At 27.4% G+C, this 22,781-nt stretch overlaps 9 protein-coding genes across 13 annotated transcripts; 4 read left to right on the forward strand and 5 right to left on the reverse strand.

Annotated features, from left to right (window-relative positions):
* The first annotated feature begins 820 nt into the window (after positions 1-820).
* LOC122855448 lies at positions 821-2,605 on the forward strand. The gene is made up of 4 exons (XM_044156815.1): positions 821-1,644; positions 1,733-2,202; positions 2,283-2,412; positions 2,491-2,605. Exons 1-4 carry the CDS (start codon positions 1,308-1,310, stop codon positions 2,577-2,579), a joined length of 1,026 nt encoding a protein of 341 aa, XP_044012750.1. The 5' UTR covers positions 821-1,307; the 3' UTR covers positions 2,580-2,605.
* On the reverse strand, positions 2,454-4,327 carry LOC122855447 (transmembrane protein 41B). Its single transcript, XM_044156814.1, has 3 exons — positions 4,166-4,327; positions 3,717-3,837; positions 2,454-3,633 (listed from the first exon to the last, which is right to left on the reverse strand). The coding sequence occupies exons 1-3, from the start codon at positions 4,197-4,199 to the stop codon at positions 2,997-2,999; spliced, it is 792 nt and encodes a 263-aa protein (XP_044012749.1). The 5' UTR covers positions 4,200-4,327; the 3' UTR covers positions 2,454-2,996.
* Positions 4,328-4,531: 204 nt separating this feature from the next.
* On the reverse strand, positions 4,532-5,676 carry LOC122855449 (myosin heavy chain, non-muscle-like). Its single transcript, XM_044156817.1, has 5 exons — positions 5,550-5,676; positions 5,201-5,471; positions 4,950-5,119; positions 4,762-4,892; positions 4,532-4,685 (listed from the first exon to the last, which is right to left on the reverse strand). Exons 1-5 carry the CDS (start codon positions 5,613-5,615, stop codon positions 4,532-4,534), a joined length of 792 nt encoding a protein of 263 aa, XP_044012752.1. The 5' UTR covers positions 5,616-5,676.
* Positions 5,677-5,859: 183 nt separating this feature from the next.
* On the forward strand, positions 5,860-7,478 carry LOC122855451 (mitochondrial ribonuclease P protein 1 homolog). The gene is made up of 3 exons (XM_044156819.1): positions 5,860-6,341; positions 6,414-6,984; positions 7,067-7,478. The coding sequence occupies exons 1-3, from the start codon at positions 5,956-5,958 to the stop codon at positions 7,400-7,402; spliced, it is 1,293 nt and encodes a 430-aa protein (XP_044012754.1). The 5' UTR covers positions 5,860-5,955; the 3' UTR covers positions 7,403-7,478.
* Positions 7,462-10,211, reverse strand: LOC122855450 (F-box/LRR-repeat protein 4-like). The gene is made up of 7 exons (XM_044156818.1): positions 9,769-10,211; positions 9,606-9,699; positions 9,063-9,519; positions 8,782-9,001; positions 8,357-8,717; positions 7,951-8,278; positions 7,462-7,887 (listed from the first exon to the last, which is right to left on the reverse strand). Exons 1-7 carry the CDS (start codon positions 9,994-9,996, stop codon positions 7,545-7,547), a joined length of 2,031 nt encoding a protein of 676 aa, XP_044012753.1. The 5' UTR covers positions 9,997-10,211; the 3' UTR covers positions 7,462-7,544.
* Positions 10,212-14,150: 3,939 nt separating this feature from the next.
* Positions 14,151-15,557, forward strand: LOC122855454 (proteasome subunit beta type-5). Its single transcript, XM_044156827.1, has 5 exons — positions 14,151-14,391; positions 14,483-14,639; positions 14,731-14,943; positions 15,014-15,247; positions 15,337-15,557. Exons 1-5 carry the CDS (start codon positions 14,248-14,250, stop codon positions 15,435-15,437), a joined length of 849 nt encoding a protein of 282 aa, XP_044012762.1. The 5' UTR covers positions 14,151-14,247; the 3' UTR covers positions 15,438-15,557.
* Positions 15,558-15,563: 6 nt separating this feature from the next.
* On the reverse strand, positions 15,564-16,987 carry LOC122855455 (nucleolar protein 16). The gene is made up of 3 exons (XM_044156828.1): positions 16,790-16,987; positions 15,793-16,691; positions 15,564-15,721 (listed from the first exon to the last, which is right to left on the reverse strand). Exons 1-2 carry the CDS (start codon positions 16,888-16,890, stop codon positions 16,187-16,189), a joined length of 606 nt encoding a protein of 201 aa, XP_044012763.1. The 5' UTR covers positions 16,891-16,987; the 3' UTR covers positions 15,564-15,721; positions 15,793-16,186.
* Positions 16,988-17,133: 146 nt separating this feature from the next.
* LOC122855452 (myeloid leukemia factor) lies at positions 17,134-20,063 on the forward strand. 5 transcript variants are annotated; one of them, XM_044156823.1, is made up of 7 exons: positions 17,149-17,440; positions 17,666-17,918; positions 18,048-18,339; positions 18,420-18,573; positions 18,877-18,978; positions 19,151-19,200; positions 19,462-19,578. In XM_044156823.1, the coding sequence occupies exons 1-6, from the start codon at positions 17,388-17,390 to the stop codon at positions 19,167-19,169; spliced, it is 873 nt and encodes a 290-aa protein (XP_044012758.1). In that variant the 5' UTR covers positions 17,149-17,387; the 3' UTR covers positions 19,170-19,200; positions 19,462-19,578. The 5 variants fall into 5 exon arrangements, with proteins under 5 accessions (XP_044012756.1, XP_044012758.1, XP_044012759.1 ...); XM_044156824.1 differs by having other exon boundaries at positions 18,880-18,978; XM_044156821.1 differs by lacking the exon at positions 19,151-19,200 and having other exon boundaries at positions 17,134-17,440; positions 18,880-18,978; positions 19,462-20,057.
* LOC122855453 lies at positions 20,053-22,768 on the reverse strand. The gene is made up of 5 exons (XM_044156826.1): positions 22,640-22,768; positions 21,580-21,913; positions 21,316-21,505; positions 20,672-21,223; positions 20,053-20,555 (listed from the first exon to the last, which is right to left on the reverse strand). Exons 3-5 carry the CDS (start codon positions 21,469-21,471, stop codon positions 20,343-20,345), a joined length of 921 nt encoding a protein of 306 aa, XP_044012761.1. The 5' UTR covers positions 21,472-21,505; positions 21,580-21,913; positions 22,640-22,768; the 3' UTR covers positions 20,053-20,342.
* Positions 22,769-22,781: the final 13 nt, after the last annotated feature.

Genomic DNA, 22,781 nt, shown 5'->3' on the forward strand with positions numbered 1-22,781 from the left:
CCACGTTGAAAAGAATGTCCACGTGTTTCAGGTGTTTCAGTTTACCTGAGATTTGCCAAAGCTCAGGAGCTATCCCCTCTATTTTAAATAAAATAAAATAAAATAAAAGCGGGGAGCTTATTGGCCAGCTTTAGTAAAAACAGGTATTCTACTATAATGGTATCTTTTTCATGTTCTTCTACTGCTTTTTATTATTTTTTCAATATTTATATATTTTTTACAGGGGACATAGGGATTTTCTTGGGCTCGGTCCTCAACTTCTATAATCAATTATTATTAAAATAGAGCTATCCTCGTAATTTTTTTTTTATTAAATTGTCTAGGATCTAAACTAGTTTAAGAAAAAAAATGGAAATTTTTGAAATGGTCAAAAAGGGGTAGGGGGTGGATTTTAATTTTTTAAAATTTTTTTAACTCTGATAGAGTGAAGCTATCCTCGTAATTTTTTTAAAATTAAACTGCCTAAGATCTAAGCTCGTTTAGGAAAAAAATTACGAGGGTGGCTCAACTCTATCAGAATTAAAAAAATTAAAAACAATTAAAATCCACCCCCTACCCCCTTTTAACCATTTCAAAAATTATAATTTTTTTTCCTAAACTAGCTTAGATCTTAGACAATTTAATGAAAAAAAAATTACGAGGATAGCTCAACTCTATCATAGACAAAAAAATTGAAAATAATTAAAATTCATCCCCTACCCCCTTTTGACAATTTCAAAAATTCTCATTTTTTTTCCTTAATTAGCTTAGATCCTAGGTAAAACTTTTGTATGTAATTTTTATTTAGTGATTGATTATTGATTGATTTGTATGTCTATTGTTTTTTTTTTTTTATTTATTTATAGATTGAGTCAAAAGCTCTTTACAACTATTCCCGGATTCTTATGTTGTACGCTTTAATAAGCATATCATATTAAATAAAATCTCAGTATGGTTTCGAAAATCATCCACCAAGTTCTGACTGTCCACCCTGATAAAATAAACCATCCATTAGTGATTGAAAATCACCAGCGACAAATGAATCATGTGATAGTTCAGCTTGGCTCAAGTCTGATTGTGATCAAATAAAGCCTTGCCAATACATAGACATGTAGTGAAGTACATAGGCTTCTTGAAGTAGCCCGTGATAAAAAAATATATTTCAATATATTTTTTTATAAATATATAAACAACACGTGAATGTGTAAACTAGTGCTAAAGTCCCGGTTGTCAACAGATGTTTACGCGTTCATCTGACATAAACTCCCGGTGATGCAAACAAGTAAACAAAACAAGTAAACAAAACAAATAATAAATAAAAAATAATCATGAAAATTAGTGATTATCAATACCAAATATCATTAATTCGTAAATACGCCAAAGAAATTAATATATCCGAGGATGAAACAACGCAAATTTTTAAAAATTGTTTCACCAAAATTACCAATGAAAAAAAGCCATTAAAAAAATTATTTATTATTTTCAAAATTATAAAAATATGTTTTATTATATTTTTATCATTATTATCAGTTGGAATTATTCTATACAATCATCCAACAATACACAATATGGTACTTCGTCATTTACAAAATTTTATTTATCCTGGTTTTAAATTATTACGTGAATTATCAGTACCAATCATCATCAAGTATCCTTCATTGACAGGTAATTTTTTGGTTTGCTATTTTATAAGTTTAATATGCATTAGAAAATAATAGTAATTAAATTTATAATGATGATTTTAATTTTATAGAGCTTTATGATGAATCATGTCTTTGGGAAAATCCAAATTTTCGAGTACGTGGTATGGACTGTTGGCCTTGCAGTATCACTCAATCAATTCCTGACATGACTGGATGGAATATGACAAAATCACATAGCCTTGCTGAACCTTTTACAAGATATGAGAGTAATAGTTATGTTGATTTTTCAACATTATATTCTGTTTATAAAAGCCAGGAAAAAATGTTTATCACAGATGCTAGAAAAGTATCATCAACAAGTTTTATTTACAATGAAATTAATGATGTCATGGAGAATAGACTGGATCGAAATCCATCTGAGGATAATGACATTCATATTTCTTGGAGAATCAATAGAATGAAACCTTCAAGAGCATTGAGAAAATATTTTCCTAAACCACCTGGTACTCCAGAATGGTGGAGTCAAAGTTCTGAAAGATATGTTTTTATTGACGAGCCAAAAGCTTCTGCTTATCAGCTGGTAATTTTACAAATTTATCCACCAAAAATAGTGATATAATTTTAGCTTGTTTATAAATGTGTTAATGGCTTTTTTTTCAGCCAATTATTGAATGTGGCAATGTCATATTGAGATGCACAAGTGGCTCTAGACTCATCAAGATGATTCCAAGTCCAGACTGCCAAAAAAATTGTAAAACATTTTCAATTTATTTATCAGCTCAAGAAACATGTAAGACATTTTTTTTCGTTTGTAATAAATAGTCAACTAAATAGTCAACAATTAAATATTTATTTTTTAATTTTTCAGTATGGTACAATTGGTGGTATTGGAGACCAGCTAGCTATCCAGCAAATTCAACTGAATTAACAATAAGCTATCTCACTTCATACTGCTAATAAAATTAGAAAAAAAAAAATAATAAATATTTTTTATACACAATTTATACTACTTTTTTAAATTAACAATAATATTTAAATATTTTTTGTATTTTAATATCGAAAATTTTGTAATTAATTTATAAATTAAATCATGACAATAAATTATTATTTAAAAATCAACGATCAACGTTGAAAATTCAATTTAGCTGTCTTTTTAAGTTAAACAATAATTTGAACTGGCAATTAATGGCTGATTGATAAAAAAATTAAAAATAACGTTCAAGAGTTTTATGAATTAACATTAAAAAATACAACATTAAAATTAATCTAAAAATTTTGTACGAAAAAACATCTTGAACATTGGATATTTTATAAAAAATTTCAATGAAAATATGCTACTAAAATTTTATAGTTTTTTTTTATTGTTATAAATATTTAATCGAATTTTTTTTGTAAATTTTTTTTAAATAGTACTGGTACTAATGATAAAAGCGCAAAAATTAATAAAATAATAACACTTGACCAAGACCATGCATCACTGGAAGACGTTAACTTGTTGAGTGTTTGTCCAGCTTGAATGGCAACAAATGAAGGTGGTGCAACACCAAAGAATGTACCAATTGTAAATGGTATCATTGGTACACCAATAACAGGACTGGCCAAGTTGATAAACCAATTTGGTAATAAAGGTGTCATTCTTAAAAATAACATGTAATTTAATAAATTATCTTTGTGTTTGATAACTGTTTGAGACCATTGTGTAGCTTTATCTGGAAAATATTTGAATAGTAATTTTCTGCCAAGAAGTGATGAGAGAAGATAGCAAAGTGATGCACCAATTGCACTGCAAGTGCAAACCATAAGAAGAGCCAAGTAAAATGGAAATAAAAATCCTGATAAAATTGATAAAAATATTGATCCTGGTATGGCGAATGTTTGAAGAAATATGTATGTTACAAAAAGACCAGCTAATACTTCCAAGTAGTAGAGATCTTTGTAGCTTTCCAAGAGTCTACCAAGATTTTGAGCATCTTCAATATTGAATGGTAGCTTTATGTGCTTTTTTTCATGTCTAAAAATAATTTTTTTCTCATATTGTTATCATGTAAATTAATAGATACTGTTTTTTATATTTTTTAAATAAATTTTTCTTACTCTTTAAGCTCTGGGAAATTTGTGTAGACATAGCAAAGTGCTGTTAATGAACCAAGAAAAATTACACCAACTGTTAAAATTGCACGTCGTGTTGACATTCCAACAGCGAAATCAATTGAATCTAAAAATTAAATTAAATTTGCTTATTAACAAAACATAGAAACATGAAATAAAAAATTACTTTTCAAGTCTATAATTATTATTTTTTAGATTTACAAAAAAAGGAAATTAATTTCCAATTACTAATTCAATTTATTTATTGTTAAAATGACATATTTTTGTTTATTTTTAAGTAGCCCAATAAATCTATTTGTTTACCAAAGTTCAATCTTGACAAATGAATCATAGGTTATGTTTTTATTTGTCATTTTGTATAATAAAACATTGAAAAAAACAATTAACAAATTTATGAATTAAATTATAAATATTTGATGATTAATATGTGTTACCTGGTCTTGATAATTTTGTAGTTTTTATCGTCATAATTGCTTCTTTATTTTTGGAATGATTATTTAACTTTACCAACTAAAACAATGGATTTGATGATGAGCTAGATGTATCACCAGATCTGCGCAATAAAAAATGAAAACACTGCGCGAGTTTTTTGGTGTCATTCATGGCGTGGCACCAAAACCAGATTAAAAATTTACAATGATATAAAAAGAGCAGGTGATATAAAATTTATAGCACAAAAAAATTCACATAACTTCATGAAAATAACAGTGATATATATATTTAAAAGAGAACATGAATAATTATAAAATTACAAATTATAACTTTTGTTAAATTAATTAAATATTTTTTTGTCATTAAATTCACTCAACATCATATGATCCAGCATCAACATTAGTAAACAATTTTTTCTTTTTTCTCTTGGCAATTGTGTCATCGTCTGGAGCTCTTTTTTGTGCTTTCTCCAAAGTATCATTTTTTTTTCCTCCAGTTTTTTGAACTTCTAAATCAGGCCAACTGTAATTAAATGTTTTAATTATTTTTGTACTACATATACTTCAAAAGATCTTGATAAATTAAATGAAAAACAAACTTTTTAAATGCAGATGTTGCAGCTGGAGTTTTTTTCTTTCCTTTTGTTGATGGAATTTTTGAATTATCATGAAGTGCTGGATGACTAAATTGTGTTCCTTTTTTTGTCAATTGCTGTGTCAAATGTTCAACCTAAAATAACAACAATTAATAATTCAAACAAAGCAATTTAATTAATATAAAATTTACCCTAGCTTGAAGCTCTTCAATCTTTTTATCTTTGTCAGCAATTTGTTCTTCATATATTCTTTTTGTATGTTCCATATTCATGTTAGCCTGTTGAATTTTTTTCGTCATTTGTTCTTCCTGATAAGCTTGATTTGATTTAACAATTTCAAGATCTTCTTCAAGTCTTTTAACTGAAATAAAAAGGAATTAAAATCATCACCAGCATCATGACAATTTCCTTATATCAATAAAAATAATAAAACATAATTTACCTTCTTCAAGATGTGCCTGATTGACACCCATTAGATACTCATTATTTGCAGCTTCATTTGCATGACATCTTTCCTCTAATTGTAACTTTGCCTTGTTGGCTTGGTGAAGCTCTCCCTCAAGACGATTAATTGTTGCTGTATTTTTTATTTGATACTCAGTAAATGCTGTCACCAACTGGTCAAATCTTTTAATCGTAGCATCAAGCTCCATTTTTTGTAAACGTATCAATTCTTCTTTTGTTTTTGATGATTTTTTTGTATCACAATATTGCTATAAAAAAAAATATATAATACAGTTAAACATACCAATGTTTTATTTAATTGAAATTTGCATTATTAATTAATTTACAATTCGAAATTTGATAAATTTATCAAGAATACTTTGATACTCTGGGCTAAGACAAGTTTGATCCATTTAGATATATCTAAAAAATAACAATGCCCTTTTCGTGGAAACAACAAACAACAACAACAGCCATTATTATTTATAATTTTATCAACAAATAACATTTTGTTATTAGGACTCTAATCTGGAGCAATCCAGAGAGTTTTTTTAAAAATTAAGTACATGACCAATCAGTGACCAGGACCTTGACCAATCAAAAATAAATGACCTCAGCGCCAAAAGTGGCTAACAACTCAATCAATTAATAAAAAAAAAAAAAAAAAAACACACACATGTTTGTGTAGTAAACCTAACCGTGATAAATCATTGTTGTTAATTATCAAAATATAATATTTAAAACAATAAAAAAATGTACAGTCGTAAATTATCAAGTTTATTAATTTCATTTGGTTCGAAATTTCAACAAAAACATGTTGCTGGAATTAAAACTATTACTAGTAGCTTGTTATCATCATCACCATCATCATCAATTGTTGAAACAAAAGTTAAAATAATACCCAATATTTCATTAATTACTGATAGAAATTTTTGTACATCAACTCGTCCACCAAATAAAGATGAAATAGCTGAAATGCAAATGAAAGAATTTGTCAAAGATCCAGAAAATAAAAGATTATTTGACATAATTAAACTTGAAGTTGAAGTAATGAGACAGAATGGTGAAAATGTACCTGAAAAATTACGACCAAGAGATTGGTATGAATTAATATTATCACCATCACGTGGTAAAAGAAGGTAAAAACAATTATTAATTAGTTTATTTTGAAAAAAAAAAATTAATAATTTATTAAATTAAAAATATTTCAGACGTTTATTGGACTTTTTATTTGGCATAGAAAGAAAGAAAGAACACGAGAAAGAAAAAAAAGCTCTTAAACGTGATGAACGTGATAAATATTTTGCTGAAAATGATGATCCAACAATACCAGAACATTTACAATATAAACTAGGTGCTAATACACCATTTTTACGTTTGTATGATACAACAATTAATAATCATTACAATTGGCAGTTGATGAAGGCATCAATGTTTGGTACAAAAATAATTGTTGATTGTGGTTTTGAACAAGATATGACAAGATCGGAAGTTAAAAATTGTGCAAAACAATTACAGCTGTCATTTGCAGCTAATCGTGCTCATAGAGATCCATTTGATTTACATTATTATAATTTAAATACCAGTGGTATGTTGCATAGTGATTTTTATGCATTTATACCAACAATGTATGATCCAACTTTTCCAATTAATTTAACACAAAAAAGTTACCTAGAAGATTTTAAAAAAGAAGAATTAATTTATCTAACACCTGATGCTACAATAGAAATGAAAGAATTTAATCATAATGCTACATATATTATTGGTGCTATTGTTGATAAGGTATAAAATTATTTCAAATTGTTTGATAAATTTAAATGTTAATTTATATATTGAGATAATAATTTGACTGTTTTATTTTTAGATAAGTGGAAAACCATTGTCACTTGCTAAAGCTAAACGAGAGGGCATCAAAATGGTTAAGCTACCAATGGATACTTATTTACACTTTGGTTCTGGTAGTGGAAAAAGTTTGACTATCAATCAAATGGTTGATATTTTGTTGGATCTTAAAATGACCAATGATTGGGAATTTGCATTACGACATGTACCAAAAAGAAAATTATTTGACAGTCGTCAAAATGCAATGGAAAGAAAAGCACGACGTTATTTAGCTGAAACTTCTCAAGAAGCACAAGCATATACAGCACCAAGAGATTTTACACTTGAAGCACGAAAAAAATTTCAAATTAAAAAATAATTAATCAATTTTTTTTTTTGTATTATTTTAATGATAAAAATAATAAAAGTTAACAATTTTTTATTTAAAACATTTATTATTTATTTGTTTTTTTCTTGTAAATTTATAAAATATATATAAAAAGCTTTACAGTCGTAGATTATTAAGTTTGAGATGAATTATTGCCACCAGCTTGAAAGCTTCTTTTAATTGAAACATGTGGATAAAGTTTTCTCCATTCTTGAATTTTAGTATCACTAATACCATCACAAAAACTTAAATCAATCATTTTTAATTGTGGACAACATAGTAATATTCTTAGACAAATATCTGGTGTTAATGATCTTGCTCCAAGTAAATCAAGTTGTTCAAGATTATGACAAAGTAAAAGTGGCTCAATATCACGATCATTTAAACCACGAAGAGCTGCTAGAAATACTTTTTCCAATGAATGACAATTTGTTAAAAATACTTTTAAAGAATCACCAGGTGCACCAATTCCTCCACTGAAATAAATAACAAAATCTTTTATAAACATTTATAATAAATAAATGACAAATTAAACATACCACCAGCCAAAATCAACTTCACGAAGTTTTGTACATTTTGTTAATGCTCTAACACCAACTGGTGTTAATGTTTGAACTTTCCAAAAATCAATACTCTCAATATTTAAACAAGAATTTGATAATTCAATGACAACATCATCCATATTTAAACGTTCATGCATACCAGCTAAATTTAAATGTTTCATTTGATAATTATTTTTTAATATTGCACACATTGCTGGTGTTTCAATCAGTGTTCTATAAAGTTCCAATCTTTCTAGACAATGTAGTTTACTCAATGAATCAAAACCATCTTTTGTAATTGACGTACAATTTCGTAAACATAATTCTAAACAATCAAAAAATTATGTAAAATTGATTATTCAATTATAAATAATAAATTATTATTAATAATGATAAATTTTACCTTTTAAATTTTTACATATTGTTGATACTTGAATGATAAAATAATCATTAACAAAATGACAACAATTTAATCGTAAATGTGTCAACAATGATCCACATGAAGTTAAAAAATCAACAACACAATCAGTTGTTATTTTATTATAATTACCACACCATGATAAATTCAGCTTTTGTAAATATTTACAACGTGGTGCAAGTACTGTTAGAGCATCAGAATCAATACAATTCCAATAAGGTTTTAAATTTAAACTAGTATATAACAATGCATCTTTAGCAATATTGTTAAAATATCTATTAACACGACAACAACAACAAAGAGATTTTAAATCTAAATTATTTAATATTTTAAGCATTGTTTCATCCTAAAAAATAAAAACAATTAATTATATATAATTTTAGATGAATTATATTATTTAAAATACTCACTGGTAGTATTGAAAAATTTCCACAAAAATTTCCAACTGTTGATTCTGTTATTGTTGATGAATTTGATGTTGATATATTTATTTCACGAATTAATTTTGGAAAATCATCTTGTAAAAATTGCTGAAGACTGTTGAATGCTTCTTCAATTGGTGGTATACAATAACAATGAAGACCCAATTTTGATAATAATTTACCTTTTGGAATTTTATCTGATATTTTACTAGAAAAATAAAAATTTAAAAGTTAAAATAACTTATCTTATAATTTAATTTCTAATTTACCTTTTATATAAAACACAATGTTTATGTAAAGTTTTTTTTAATTTTTTTAAATCATAATTTTGGTTTAAATAATCTGGTGTTAAATTAAATGGATCATCAATATTATTGGTTGAATTATTTAATTCTTTGAGTAATGCACTGATACATCTATTTCGAAATCCAACATGTGGCAAAATAAGTTCAACAGTACCAATTAATAATATAGCATCAAGCTCAGTATAGTAATCAAGATTACTATGATTAAATTCAATTCGAATTTTGTTTGTTTTAAAATTACAAGATTTAAGTGGTGGTGAAAATATTCTTGGTTTATGAGCTACAGATTGAGGTGAACCACTCCATAATTTATGCCATTGTTTATTTGTATCCATTGCCCATACTTTAACAACACTTCCTGGATTGTATGTTTCGAAAATTGACACACGAATTGGATAAACTTCTTGATGATATTCAACATCTGTTTAATGACAATATATATTTTTAATTATGTAATTAATAGTAGCTAAACTTGTGCTATTAATTTTCATTATAATAATTATTTACCAATGTAATCTTGACTTTCATAGTCTTCATTATTTTGTGGCATAAAATCAATTAATTTTGATGGTGACTCGTCCCACCAACGTCCATAAGTTCTCTAAAAATCATAATGACATTAATTTGTGTTAGCTAATTTTTTAATAATTATATTTTTTTTTATAATAACCATGACAAATGCCTGGGGGTAATCTCCATAGTCTGGAAATTTACTGGGTTTACCAGCTATGTTATATCCAGTGTAAGAAATACTATTACTACTACCATACTGTGAACTAAAATCACAAACATCTTTGACATATTGCTCAACAAATGTTACTGTTTCATCTTTTTCATTATTTTTATTGTCATGTATTATTGTTACTTTTTCTATTTTTATTTCATCAGAAGATACCATTCTATTATTGTTTTGATAATTATCACTGTCAAGGTTGTTAAGTAATTAAAAAATTTAAATTATTTCGTTAAATAACATTCAATAATAAAACACTTAAAATGTTGACATTTATAAAATTTATTTATTATTTTATTTGTTGGTGATTGTCATCCAACTGTAAATAAATATTTTAATTTTACAAATGTCATCCTTTGTTTTTTTTATTTTTGTTTTTTTTATTTTTAATAACACAAAAAAAATAAATAAATAAATAACAATGTCGACAGCGCCATGGCAAATGTCAAACGCAACAATTGATAAAACAGATATCGACAATATTCACCTTTTGCAAAATAGAAAAAAAAAAAAATACATATATAATAGAAATAGAAAAAATATTTAAACCAAAACTTGCATAGCTCATTTGATCAAATATGACTCAGTTCAAAAAATTACGTGAATCAGATTTGGAAAAAAACTTGGTAAAAAAATATAAAGCTGAGCAAATACCATTGAGTACATCTTCACCTCCAAGACAAATTTCAACACGTTGCAGCGAAATAAAAAATAAGGTTATAGTCAATGATAGTCAATAATTATTAACAGTATATAATATGAATATTAAATATAAATGTTGATATCATTTTCAGCTATATGGTCATCATAATGATCATTCATATGCCAAAGATGTACTGATAATGAAACGTGTTAATGATGATTGCTTGGCTGAAATATTCATGTATCTTTCAGCATGTGAAAGACCAAAAATTGCATTGGGTATGATAATGATAATTAACATACATATAAGATAAATTATTTAATAATGACAATTAATTAATTTTTTTAGTATGCAAACAATGGAAAAGAGCTCTTGATTATTATTCTTGGATTAATGTCAAAAAACTTGAACTAACTTATTGGGAATATGATGAGTATCCAAATTTTTTAACGAAAAATTATCCAACAATCGATGGACAATTTTCTTTTTTGACATCACTTCTTAATAAATGTGGTCGTTATTTAAGAAAATTAGACTTGACAGCATATAGCCATTGTAACATAGTACCAGTTATCAATGAATCTTGTCCAAATCTTGTAGAACTTCGAATAAGAATTGAATTTATTAAATATGCAGTATTAGATAATGCATTCACACATCTTTTGAAACTAAAAGTATTGAAAATTATATTTCAATGTTATAGAGTGCCTGATACATTTATACCTGTTACTTTAATCAAGTCATTGTTAAACGTTGCTGATACATTGACTGAACTGAATTTGTCAAATTGGGCTGAATGCATAGGGATCTATACTAAACTTCCAAAAGAAACCACTAGTGTAAGTTAAACTTTATATTAAAAAAAAAAAAGCAGCTGCTTACTAGTAATATTTCTTTTTATTCTTTACATATAGGTACTTATGAATGATTTGTTTTGCAGGTGCTTTTTGAACTAAAGGCTTTGAAAACGTTTCAAATTGCTGGTATACGTTATCCCGATTGTTTAACTGATTATGTAACTTCGGAAGATCATGGAATAATAATCACTGCTGACGAGTGCAAATTTAATGAAAATAAACTTCATAGCTTCCAAATATATGAGTGGGTCAAGAAATTAGATATTAGAAATTCCCGAGTTACTGATGATTTTTTATATAATGTTGCCAATGTCATGAAGAAATTAGAATCACTACGAATGTATGGTGATTTTATAACCGATGCTGGTATAGTAGCAATTTCAAAGATGAATTATTTAAGAAATCTTGATTGTTACGGATTTAATAACGTCACTGACTCTTCAATTAAATTACTCAAAAATATGGAAATTGTGATGTTACCATTCAGCAATAAAATTACAGATGAATCAGCCATGAAAGTTCTTGAAAATTCACCAGAGTTGGAATATTTTAGAGTTAAGAACACAGGTGTAACTTCTAAATTTATGAAAAAAGCAGAAGAAATATCAAGAAATCGTAAAAAAAAACTGATAGTAGTCATGTCATGTGAAGATGTTGCACCTAACACACAAATTGAATATGAATATTTAACAGTCGATTATGTTAAAAAAGAAAAACAATAAAACAAAAATTAGATAATTCGTAAGCTATATATATGACCAATAATTTTCTATTTAATAACAATTTAACAATTTAACATTTGAAACGACTATAAAGACAGCGCCATGGCAAATGTCAAACGCAACAATAGATAAAACAGATATCGACAATATTCACCTTTTGCAAATATATAGGTAATACATATATAATAGAAATAGAAAAAATATTAAACCAAAACTTGCATAGCTCATTTTATCAAATATGACTCAGTTCAAAAAATTACGTGAATCAGATTTGGAAAAAAACTTGGTAAAAAAATATAAAGCTGAGCAAATACCATGGAGTACATCTTCACCTCCAAGACAAATTTCAACACGTTGCAGCGAAATAAAAAATAAGGTTATAGTTAATGATAGTCAATAATTATTAACAGTATAATATGAATATTAAATATGAATGTTGATATCATTTTCAGCTATATGGTCATCATAATGATCATTCATATGCCAAAGATGTACTGATAATGAAACGTGTTAATGATCATTGCTTGGCTGAAATATTCATGTATCTTTCAGCATGTGAAAGACCAAAAATTGCATTGGGTATGATAATGATAATTAACATACATTGTATAAGATAAATTATTTAATAATGACAATTAATTAATTTTTTTTAGTATGCAAACAATGGAAAAGAGCTCTTGATTATTATTCTTGGATTAATGTCAAAAAACTTGAACTAACTTATTGGGAATATGATGAGTATCCAAATTTTTTAACGAAAAATTATCCAACAATCGATGGACAATTTTCTTTTTTGAAATCACTTCTTAATAAATGTGGTCGTTATTTAAGAAAATTAGACTTGACAGCATATAGCCATTGTAACATAGTACCAGTTATCAATGAATCTTGTCCAAATCTTGTAGAACTTCGAATAAGAATTGAATTTATTAAATATGCAATATTAGATAATGCATTCACACATCTTTTGAAACTAAAAGTATTGAAAATTATATTTCAATGTTATAGAGTGCCTGATACATTTATACCTGTTACTTTAATCAAGTCATTGTTAAACGTTGCTGATACATTGACTGAACTGAATTTGTCAAATTGGGCTGAATGCATAGGGATCCAAACTAAACTTCCAAAAGAAATCACTAGTGTAAGTTAAACTTTATTAAAAAAAAAAAAAAAAAAAGCAGTAATATTCCTTTTTATTTTTTACATATAGGTACTTATGAATGATTTGTTTTGCAGGTGTTTTTGGAACTAAAGGCTTTGAAAACGTTTCAAATTGCTGGTATATGTTCTCCCAAATGTTTAACTGATTATGTAAATTCGGCAGATCATGGAATAATAATCACTACTGACGAGTGCAAATTTAATGAAAATAAACTTCATAGCTACCAAATATATGAGTGGGTCAAGGAATTAGATATTAGAAATTCCCAAGTTACTGATGATTTTTTATATAATGTTGCCAATGTCATGAAGGAATTAGAATCACTACGAATGTATTGTGATTTTATAACCGATGTTGGTATAGTAGCAATTTCAAAGATGAATCATTTAAGAAATCTTGATTGTTACGGATTTAATAACGTCACTAACTCTTCAATTAAATTACTCAAAAATATGGAAATTGTGATGTTACCATTCAGCAATAAAATTACAGATGAATCAGCCATGAAAGTTCTTGAAAATTCACCAGAGTTGGAATATTTTAGAGTTAAGAACACAGGTGTAACTTCTGAATTTATCAAAAAAGCAGAAGAAATATCAAGAAATCGTAAAAGAATAATGGTAGTAGTCATGTCATGTGAAGATGGTGTGCCTAACACACCAATTAAATATGAATATTTAACAGTCGATTATGTTAAAAAAGAAAAACAATAAAACAAAAATTAGATCATTCGTAAGCTATATATATGACCAATAATTTTCTATTTAATAATAAAATAAATTAAATAAGGTTTAACAATTTAACATTTGAAACGACTATAGAGACAGCGCCATGGCAAACGCAACAATCGATAAGACAGATATTGACAATATTCACCTTTTGCAAAATAGAAAAAAAAAAAAAAAGAGAAACACTAATACACTGATACACACACACATATACATAAAACACAATCCGTCAGTTCAGTTGATTTTTTTTTCTCTGTCCAACGAAACAAATAAAAAATCATTATCAAATTTGCTTGTAATCATGGCACTTGCTGATGTTTGTGGTATAAGTAAATTTTGTAATTTTACTAAAACTGATGAAAGTGAAAATTTAGATCATGAAATTCATAAATACAGTCAAAATTTATATAACAACATGGAATTGGCCAGAGTACCATTTGCCGATGTAAGTTAAAATAATATTTATAGGTTATGATATGATTTGTAATATGCATCATCATCTTGTTGTTAATAATTAATTTAAATGATATTAATAGCCAGCAGCAGGTTTAGCACACTTGGCAGGTGCTCCAGATGATAATGGTAAACATCTTAAAATTAATTTTGATCATGGTACAACAACACTTGGATTTCGTTATCAAGGAGGTGTCATTCTTGCTGTTGATTCACGAGCAACTGGCGGTCAATATATTGGTAAATAATAATATCATTTTTATTAATAACAACATGATAATTATTGTGCAACTAATTAATAATATAATTTACTTTTTGGTTTCGAAATAAGGCTCTGGAACAATGAAAAAAATTGTTGAAATAAATGATTATCTATTGGGTACACTTGCTGGTGGTGCTGCTGATTGTGTTTATTGGGATCGTGTTCTTGCTAAACAATGCAGAATGTATGAATTGAGAAACCGTGAACGTATATCTGTTGCTGCTGCAAGTAAACTTATGTCAAATATGGTTTACAATTACAAAGGAATGGGTCTTTCAATGGGTAAATAAAATAATAAACAAAGTATCATTTATCATTGTGATGTTATTAAAAAATATAATGATTTTTTAAGGTATGATGATTGCTGGTTGGGACAAACGTGGACCTGGTCTTTATTATGTTGATTCAGAAGGTACAAGAACACCAGGAAAAGTATTTAGTGTTGGTTCTGGATCTGTATTTGCTTTTGGTGTTCTTGATTCTGGTTATCATTGGGATCTTACTGATGAGGAAGCTTGTGAACTTGGTAGAAGATCAATTTATCATGCTACTCACAGAGATGCCTACTCTGGTGGAATTGTCAGAGGTAAAAATAATAATAATCATTTAAAATAAATATATTTAACAATTTGTTTTTTTTAGATAATTAATTCATTATGTTTTATTGTTTTTTAGTTTATCACATGAAAGAAACTGGCTGGGTTCGTATTTCAGATCAAGACTGCAAAGATCTTCATTATGCTTACAAAGAACAAGCAGCAAATGCAGCACATTAAATTAAAATAACTATTGATTGTATTTTTAAAAAACAATTTTCTTTTTTCCACTTAATAATCATCTTTGAAATTTCGTATGTAATGATACAAAGTTTAATAAAAAAAATAAACTATATATTTGTTGGTTTATTAGGTTATTTATTTATGTTGATTTCTTCAGGTAAATTTTTATCATTTTTTTTATCAATGGCATCAAGTAATTTTGCTGTAACAATCATTTCTTGGCGAATGTTTTTCATGTTGGTGTCGACACTGCCAGACAGTTTTTGAATTTCATTGAGATTCTAAAATAATTTATAAACAAAAATAATAATATTTTGACTGTTTAAAATGTCATTGAAGCTTAGAGACTTACTGCTGAAATTTGTTGATAAAGGTGATCAATATTCTCGGCAGAATATTTCATTCCACCACCAGAAAATGATAATGATGATGAGATTGACTCGTTTGCCATTTTTATCTTGTTTAATTATTATAACAAAATTAAATTACGCCGACAAGTTGATGCACAACAATGACATGTGAATGATCATTGATCACCAGTTTAATTCTGAAAAAAAAAATTAAGGCACCATTTGTCCGCTAGACGGCTACATGAGCCACATGGAATTTAGAAAATGGAGCAAATAATTATCAACAAATACATAATAAATAAATACTCAATCATCAATTATGTTTAAACAACTCGATTAATTTATTAACTTAAAAAAAAAAATACTTAAAAGTACAACAAAATATCGCTGGTTATTCTAAATTTTTAATTTACGTTTTGTATCCTTGAATGATTGTGTATCATCATCAAGAACAATTTCACCTTTATTAACTAAATATTCAGCATATTGTTCTGGTATTCCTTTAAAAGTATTTATTTTAGCTCTCAATTGTTTCCATGTTAATTGATAATAATTTTTTTTATCACGTGCCATTGATTGATAATCTTCACCATATTTATCCATCATAGAAGTTAAAAATTGTACTTGACCACTTGGTAAACGAAACATTCTTTCACGTGGTGCATTTGCATCAGCCTCTAATGCCAATGCAACACTATTTTTTTTTGCTACTCTTTTTTTTTTTTTTGGTCCAACACTAGCTGTTACAAGAGCACCAGATGCCAATAATTTGGCTTTTTTTAACATTTCACTTTTTGTACTTGGGATTTTAATTGATGCATTGGCATCATATGCCAAACCCATTTGTGTTAAATTTGATTTTGTTGATCTTGTTTTCTCCCATGCTTCTTTAACCTGGGGGCTAAAAAATTTATTGTTAATTATTTAATTTAAACAATTAAATTAAAATGTTTACAAAGTATTTATTTATTTATTTTTAGAGGTTATCGTATCACTTACCATGTGATTGCTGGTAATTTTCTCAATTTATTACGTAGTTTTTTTCTGTTAATATTAACTTTGAAAGTTTTTTTACGATGAACTTTACGTACTTTTGGCATTTTTTAAATAAACAATTTACTCTTATTGTTAATAATTAATAATTTTAGTATTTGTAGTCTTCTTGGTTGCCCTTGCCACTTGCCAGAAATCCAGAATGCCAGATGATCCAAGTGGATCCAAGATGATCAACCGCAATCAGAAATAGTTTACGTTTTTCTCCTACAGACAGCACTGTAGTCGTAAACACCTCCATCTTTGGTGTGCTATATCTATCTCTGTCAAACTCACAAATATTTTACAATCTCTCTCAAAACACAAATAATACCAATTTTGCGTCTTGCGTGTTGCGATATTGCTCTAAAAACTTTCCAGAAGAATCTTTAATTAATATCAAAGTAATTAATAATAATATATCTCAACAATTACCATATTCAATCAAAAGCTCATAACTACACCAACATAATAATTTGACAACCCAATTTTAAATTATTACATTAAAAAGAACAAATTAACTTCGTTGTGTACGTGTGTGTGTATTTTTTTTAACAAAAAAAAAATGTCTCTTTTTGGATCAATCATGGGTGATTTTGAAGACGATCCAATATTTGGGTAAGTCCAAAAATTAAATAAAATTTATCATGATAATTAAATAGTGTGTAAAAATATTTTGCCCTTGTTTGATTTAAATGATTGACACATAAAATTCTAATTACTATATTTAAATTGGTACATCTCTATTATTACCCATTATTATATTTCGTAATTGTGTCATAGAGCATTAAAAAAAATTAAAATAATAATTAATATTAATTATTTAATTGATTGTTGTTTTAGATCTCACATGCAGTCAATGCAACATATGAGCAGCATGATGAACTCAATGTTCAATCCATTTGGAATGATGGGACAATCACAAATGATGCTCAATGGACATGCAGGACAACAACAACAACAATTACAATTACAACATCAACATCAACAACAACATCAACAACAGCTACAATTACAGCATCAACAACAAAATCAAATGATGCCATTTGGTTTTCCAATGGCTCCATTTGGCATGGGCGATATGTTTTCTGGTTTTGTAAGTAAACAGTATACTTGACACTTGACTTTGATTGATTATATATTTATTATTATTGTTCCAATTAAAATAGACATTATATTTTATCATAAACAACATGATGTTAATGTTTTTTTATTTAATTAACAGAACAATATGGCATCTGCTGGTGGATCACATGGAATGTCATCAGTATCAATGATGTCATATACAAGTAATGGACCAGATGGACGTCCCCAAGTTTATCAAGCATCAAAAACACTTCGTGCTGCACCTGGTGGAATTAAAGAAACTCAAGAAACTGTTTATGATTCACGCAGTGGAACTAAAAAAATGGCAATTGGTCATCATATTGGTGAACGTGGTCATGTTATTGAAAAACAAAAAAATTTACATAATGGTGATGAAGAAGAGCATCAAGAATATATTAATCTTGATGAAGGTAAATATAAAATGTCCAATTTATTTGTTAATTATTTGTTTAACATTTAATTTATATTTATCTGCTTTTTTTTTATACAGAGGAAGCTGATGATTTTAATAAAGAATGGCAAACTCGTGCTCGTCATTCAAGTCATTCCAATCATGTTGGTGCTGATCGTGCTATTGAGTATCATCAACATCACAGAAAACGTTCTGATCCAAAACGTCTTGCTCTCACTGATGGTACAACAAGGTGAGATAAATTTATATATTTTTTTTTCTTTTAAAATTATATCAATATTATTATCAATTGCACGATTGCTTTTTAATGTGTAAAAATTATAACTGATAGATTTATTTATTTACAAATTAATTTATGTATTTATGTAGACAGAAGAAACGTAATTCAAAACCTGCTCCAAGGCATTAAATTTCGATACAAAATAATATCAATAATGTAATCAATTTCAAATACAATTAGATGTTATTTATTATTGAATGCGTAGATATTTTAATTTTATTTATTTATTATTTGTGTGCTATGGAATGCTTCTAGTAGTCGTTCAAGATTGGCTCCATCAACATCTAGAAGAAATACATCAAAACCTTCTTCATCTTCTTCTTCTTCCACCACCTATGATGTAGGTGATTCGTCGAGGTATGTCACATAATCATCCTCTCTCATCTGGATCATCAATTCTCATCTCAAAATATTATTATTATAGCATGCTTTTTTTTATCGCTTTATCAACATTTTATTTTTTAGAGATAAAAACAAAACAAAAAAAAAAAGAATGAAAATTTGGAATATCTGATTTTGTGCATTACAGGTACTACCAAAAGTATTAATTTATTAACGAGATGGTGTCGTTTGTGCAACGTAAGTAACGTTGTGACAATTTGAATTTTTCATTTTTCTTTCTATAAAAAAAAAAAAATATATATATATGAATACAAAATTTAAATTCAGTAATTGTTGTTTGGTAATTTATGTTTTTTTTTTTATCGTGAGTCAACTGATATCATCACCATTATCATCACCATCACCATCGTCATCATCAGCATAAATAACTAAAAAAATTTGTTTGTTTATAATAAAAAATATTATACGAGAAAATTAAATTTTATATTTTAATTTCAGCTCAAGTACTGAAGATTCTGATGTTGTGGAAGTACCACATGGTGAAAAACGTGCAAAATCACCAGAAACATCACCAGTTGCTAGTCGTAAACGTGAACGTAATGATGATGATGAAACAAGCAACAAACGACAACACATGCCAGCTGATAAAGATAGTGATGATAAAGAATAAAAAATTCTAATTATCATTATAATATTAATGTTTCAATTTAAATATGTCCACATTGTTTATAACCTTGGAATTAATAATAATAATTATTATAAAGTATGGTCCACGACATCATGTAGCAAGATGACGACGTACAAACTTTGACTACCTCTTGGTAATTAAACCAGGATTATTATAATGTGTCAATGATTATTATAAATAAGCTAGACTTCTTTGTTATTATTAATTTTTTTTTTTTTTTTTTTTCTCAATTATTCTTAGTAATTCAATTATTTAAATGATATAGTTAATTAAGTTAAATTTCCTACGTTCCATTAAATGGATAAATCAAAAAAAAATGTATTAAAAAAAAAAAATCTTAAAGTTAATTTAAAACATTATTTTTAAACGTTGTCATGGATAAATAAATATTTAAGATCTGAATATATACATGGTGTCAATCAAGTTTATTTATTAAATCAAATAATTATGTGTTTTTTACAAGTCAAATAAACAAAAAAAAAAAATTAAAGTGATTTACCCATTACCATTTAATTAATAATAATATTTTTGAAAATTAAAATAAGTCATTTTTGAAAATTATAAAATAACAATAAGATCGTCGATATTGTTGTGTAATAATAAAATTAAAATTAACACTAATTAATTTAATAGAAAAAAAAATAATAATTATGCACGAGGATATAGCAAGCAAAATAATCAAAAGAAAAAATTAAGAAAAGTAACGAAATAATGATGAGATGGTTGGTTGGTTTTGAACTGGTGTATTTATCTTGGCGTTAATAGCAAGTACTTGAGCAATGAATGATGTGTCACTCGTAACTTGAGCTAATGCCTCAAGAAGACTGTCAATTTCATCACATGACATGTCCATTTGACGTCCGCATTCAGCAATCATTTGTAGTTCTTCATCAGTTGGACCAGTCTAATAACAAATAACAAATTGGAGTAAATAAAAATATTAAAAGTCATTAAAATACAACAACAACAACAAGACAATCAATTGAATCAATTTGTTCAATTGAAGATAATGATAATTACCTTTGTTGTAGAGCTGAATTTATTAAATGGTATTTTAATTTTACGTTTAGTACCATTACTTGTACGATAAAAAATTGTAAATGTTTGTATATTATCAAGACCAAGTGAAAAATATAATGCTGCAGTAACATGTCCTTTAGTATCACGTGATACAAGACTACGATAATTATATACCAAATTTCTTCTTTCAGTAACATCAATTGCAGTTAAATATGGTCTTGCAACATATATTAAAGCAACTTGTGTTTGTTCCAAGGCACCAGGGCGTGTTTGTCTTTCATGCCATTCAACATAATCATTATCATTTTGACATAATGAATAATTATATTCTTTTTTACATTCAGGTTCATCTGATTGTGTAAACCATCCAGTATGTGGATATAATTTATCAGCCATAACTGTTACAACACGTGCAACATGATAACCTGGATCTAACAATAATACACCACGACGTCCATTTATAACAATTTTAAGACAAACAAGTACATGTTCTTTTTCACCACTATCTGCTGCTGGTGGACCACCAACATATGCCTCAATGTCACCAATAGTCTGTTGATAGAAAAACAAATATAAATCATTAATTTATTTGATGACAATAAACAGCAATTAACAAATAACGTAATTGATGATGTTATCATTACCTCTTCACATGATACCAAATATAATCCATTTGCAATTCCAGAATATTTTTTATTTAATTTATTCAAACGACTTAATAATTCAAAACCAAGACCAACACATGTTTGATGTTTGCGTGTTATGAGAGGTTGATATTTTGAGTAAAAACGTTCTACCATTGTCTCGTTACTCTCTTTAAAGTCCTTGTAAAACCTATCAACAAACAAAATAAAATAAAACATATGTAAACATTTAACAATAACAAATAAAATGTTAATTTAATTTACCTTAGAAAGTTACCAATAGTATCATAGCGATGCTCGCGTAAAAGTCTCTGGGTTTCCAGTTCAACGCTGCCTGCTAGTTCCTCATACTGTTCAACAGTATCGACGATCAAGGGTGATGACTCGTAATGGGCCCATACCGGCAAGGGTAATGGCACACCCCGTATCCAGGGTCCTCGTGCCTGACCCTGTGGCTGACACCATGTTTCAGCCGACTCGAGTCAACTTGGCCATTCACTGCCCCAGCGTCCAACTGTTGGCATGTATCCATGCTCATCCCTGCAGCTGCTTATTGGCTCTACAGGGCTTTCACCGTAATTTAAATCCTTCTCTCGCTCTGTAAATTTTAATTAAAATATTTTTTTTTTATTAATTATTAACAACAATAGCTAATAACACAAATTATTATTATTATCAATAGCGGACATTTTGGTTTCTAGATTGTTTCCTCATTATTGCAACAACACATGATGGATGACTCATCCTTCTTTTTTTTTTTTTTTCCTCCAACCTCGTATTCATTATTACTTCCTTGTGTCTGTTTTTTATTTAATCGATTTATTTATCTTTACCCACACAATATTAACCTTATCATTTTCAACACTTGAAAATAAATTAAACGAAATAAAAAATATAATAATAATGATAATATCAATAAGTAGCCATTTGAACAAAGGTTACTGCGCACCATATTGTCGAATCATTATCAAATTTTATCATGACGCAATTTGGCCCATTAACAAAATTTTCATCCCTTTTTTTTTTTCAAAAAAATATATAAATACAATTAATCACCTTCGAAATTATTAATAAAATGAATATAAAATCTAGAATATATAAAATCTAGGTCGATGGCTTTGGAATGTTGGAGTCGTTTTTTTTTTCAATGCAGATGTCGACATGTTACTTGCTGACCAATTTGATAATTAAATTAAATATTATTCGATGCAAAAAATTGATTTATAAATTAATTTTCAAGGTCATATTTAATATTATAATTGGGTTTTATTTTTTTCTAATTATTATTATTATTATTAATAGGTGTAAAAATTTATTAACTTACCCATACAATGAGCGGACCAATCAAAAAAGAAACTTTCCTTTTCAGGAAGCTTGTTAAAAGCTGTTCACGTGTCCGAAGTCCGAATGGAACTAACGACACTTCTCTATGCGCACACATCTATATATAGTTACGACACTCGTGT

This window comes from Aphidius gifuensis, linkage group LG4, assembly GCF_014905175.1.
Source record: "Aphidius gifuensis isolate YNYX2018 linkage group LG4, ASM1490517v1, whole genome shotgun sequence".
Taxonomy (NCBI): Eukaryota; Metazoa; Arthropoda; class Insecta; order Hymenoptera; family Braconidae; genus Aphidius; species Aphidius gifuensis.

What these genes read in the sequence shown, in the direction of transcription:
- LOC122855448 (XM_044156815.1), top strand. Translation starts at nt 1,308, where the DNA reads ATGAAAATTAGTGATTATCAATACCAAATATCATTAATTCGTAAATAC. An exon ending in CAAGTATCCTTCATTGACAG is followed by an intron (nt 1,645 to 1,732) that starts GTAATTTTTTGG and finishes TTAATTTTATAG; the next exon opens with AGCTTTATGATGAATCATGT. An exon ending in TTTATCAGCTCAAGAAACAT is followed by an intron (nt 2,413 to 2,490) that starts GTAAGACATTTT and finishes TTAATTTTTCAG; the next exon opens with TATGGTACAATTGGTGGTAT.
- LOC122855447 (XM_044156814.1), bottom strand. Translation starts at nt 4,199, where the DNA reads ATGACGATAAAAACTACAAAATTATCAAGACCAG. An exon ending in TACAAAATTATCAAGACCAG is followed by an intron (nt 3,838 to 4,165) that starts GTAACACATATT and finishes TTTAATTTTTAG; the next exon opens with ATTCAATTGATTTCGCTGTT. An exon ending in AATTTCCCAGAGCTTAAAGA is followed by an intron (nt 3,634 to 3,716) that starts GTAAGAAAAATT and finishes AATTATTTTTAG; the next exon opens with ACATGAAAAAAAGCACATAA.
- LOC122855449 (XM_044156817.1), bottom strand. Translation starts at nt 5,615, where the DNA reads ATGGATCAAACTTGTCTTAGCCCAGAGTATCAAAGTATTCTTGATAAA. An exon ending in AATTTATCAAATTTCGAATT is followed by an intron (nt 5,472 to 5,549) that starts GTAAATTAATTA and finishes TTTTTTTTATAG; the next exon opens with CAATATTGTGATACAAAAAA. An exon ending in GCAACATCTGCATTTAAAAA is followed by an intron (nt 4,686 to 4,761) that starts GTTTGTTTTTCA and finishes ATTTAATTACAG; the next exon opens with TTGGCCTGATTTAGAAGTTC.
- LOC122855451 (XM_044156819.1), top strand. Translation starts at nt 5,956, where the DNA reads ATGTACAGTCGTAAATTATCAAGTTTATTAATTTCATTTGGTTCGAAA. An exon ending in CCATCACGTGGTAAAAGAAG is followed by an intron (nt 6,342 to 6,413) that starts GTAAAAACAATT and finishes AAAATATTTCAG; the next exon opens with ACGTTTATTGGACTTTTTAT. An exon ending in TTGGTGCTATTGTTGATAAG is followed by an intron (nt 6,985 to 7,066) that starts GTATAAAATTAT and finishes TTTTATTTTTAG; the next exon opens with ATAAGTGGAAAACCATTGTC.
- LOC122855450 (XM_044156818.1), bottom strand. Translation starts at nt 9,996, where the DNA reads ATGGTATCTTCTGATGAAATAAAAATAGAAAAAGTAACAATAATACAT. An exon ending in ACCCCCAGGCATTTGTCATG is followed by an intron (nt 9,700 to 9,768) that starts GTTATTATAAAA and finishes TATGATTTTTAG; the next exon opens with AGAACTTATGGACGTTGGTG. An exon ending in GAAATTTTTCAATACTACCA is followed by an intron (nt 8,718 to 8,781) that starts GTGAGTATTTTA and finishes TTTATTTTTTAG; the next exon opens with GATGAAACAATGCTTAAAAT.
- LOC122855454 (XM_044156827.1), top strand. Translation starts at nt 14,248, where the DNA reads ATGGCACTTGCTGATGTTTGTGGTATAAGTAAATTTTGTAATTTTACT. An exon ending in CCAGAGTACCATTTGCCGAT is followed by an intron (nt 14,392 to 14,482) that starts GTAAGTTAAAAT and finishes TGATATTAATAG; the next exon opens with CCAGCAGCAGGTTTAGCACA. An exon ending in CTCTGGTGGAATTGTCAGAG is followed by an intron (nt 15,248 to 15,336) that starts GTAAAAATAATA and finishes ATTGTTTTTTAG; the next exon opens with TTTATCACATGAAAGAAACT.
- LOC122855455 (XM_044156828.1), bottom strand. Translation starts at nt 16,890, where the DNA reads ATGCCAAAAGTACGTAAAGTTCATCGTAAAAAAACTTTCAAAGTTAAT. An exon ending in AAATTACCAGCAATCACATG is followed by an intron (nt 16,692 to 16,789) that starts GTAAGTGATACG and finishes TAAATTTTTTAG; the next exon opens with CCCCCAGGTTAAAGAAGCAT.
- LOC122855452 (XM_044156820.1), top strand. Translation starts at nt 17,388, where the DNA reads ATGTCTCTTTTTGGATCAATCATGGGTGATTTTGAAGACGATCCAATA. An exon ending in GAAGACGATCCAATATTTGG is followed by an intron (nt 17,441 to 17,665) that starts GTAAGTCCAAAA and finishes TTGTTGTTTTAG; the next exon opens with ATCTCACATGCAGTCAATGC. An exon ending in GATGTAGGTGATTCGTCGAG is followed by an intron (nt 18,979 to 19,461) that starts GTATGTCACATA and finishes TTTTAATTTCAG; the next exon opens with CTCAAGTACTGAAGATTCTG.
- LOC122855453 (XM_044156826.1), bottom strand. Translation starts at nt 21,471, where the DNA reads ATGGTAGAACGTTTTTACTCAAAATATCAACCTCTCATAACACGCAAA. An exon ending in ATTTGGTATCATGTGAAGAG is followed by an intron (nt 21,224 to 21,315) that starts GTAATGATAACA and finishes TTCTATCAACAG; the next exon opens with ACTATTGGTGACATTGAGGC. An exon ending in AATTCAGCTCTACAACAAAG is followed by an intron (nt 20,556 to 20,671) that starts GTAATTATCATT and finishes ATTTGTTATTAG; the next exon opens with ACTGGTCCAACTGATGAAGA.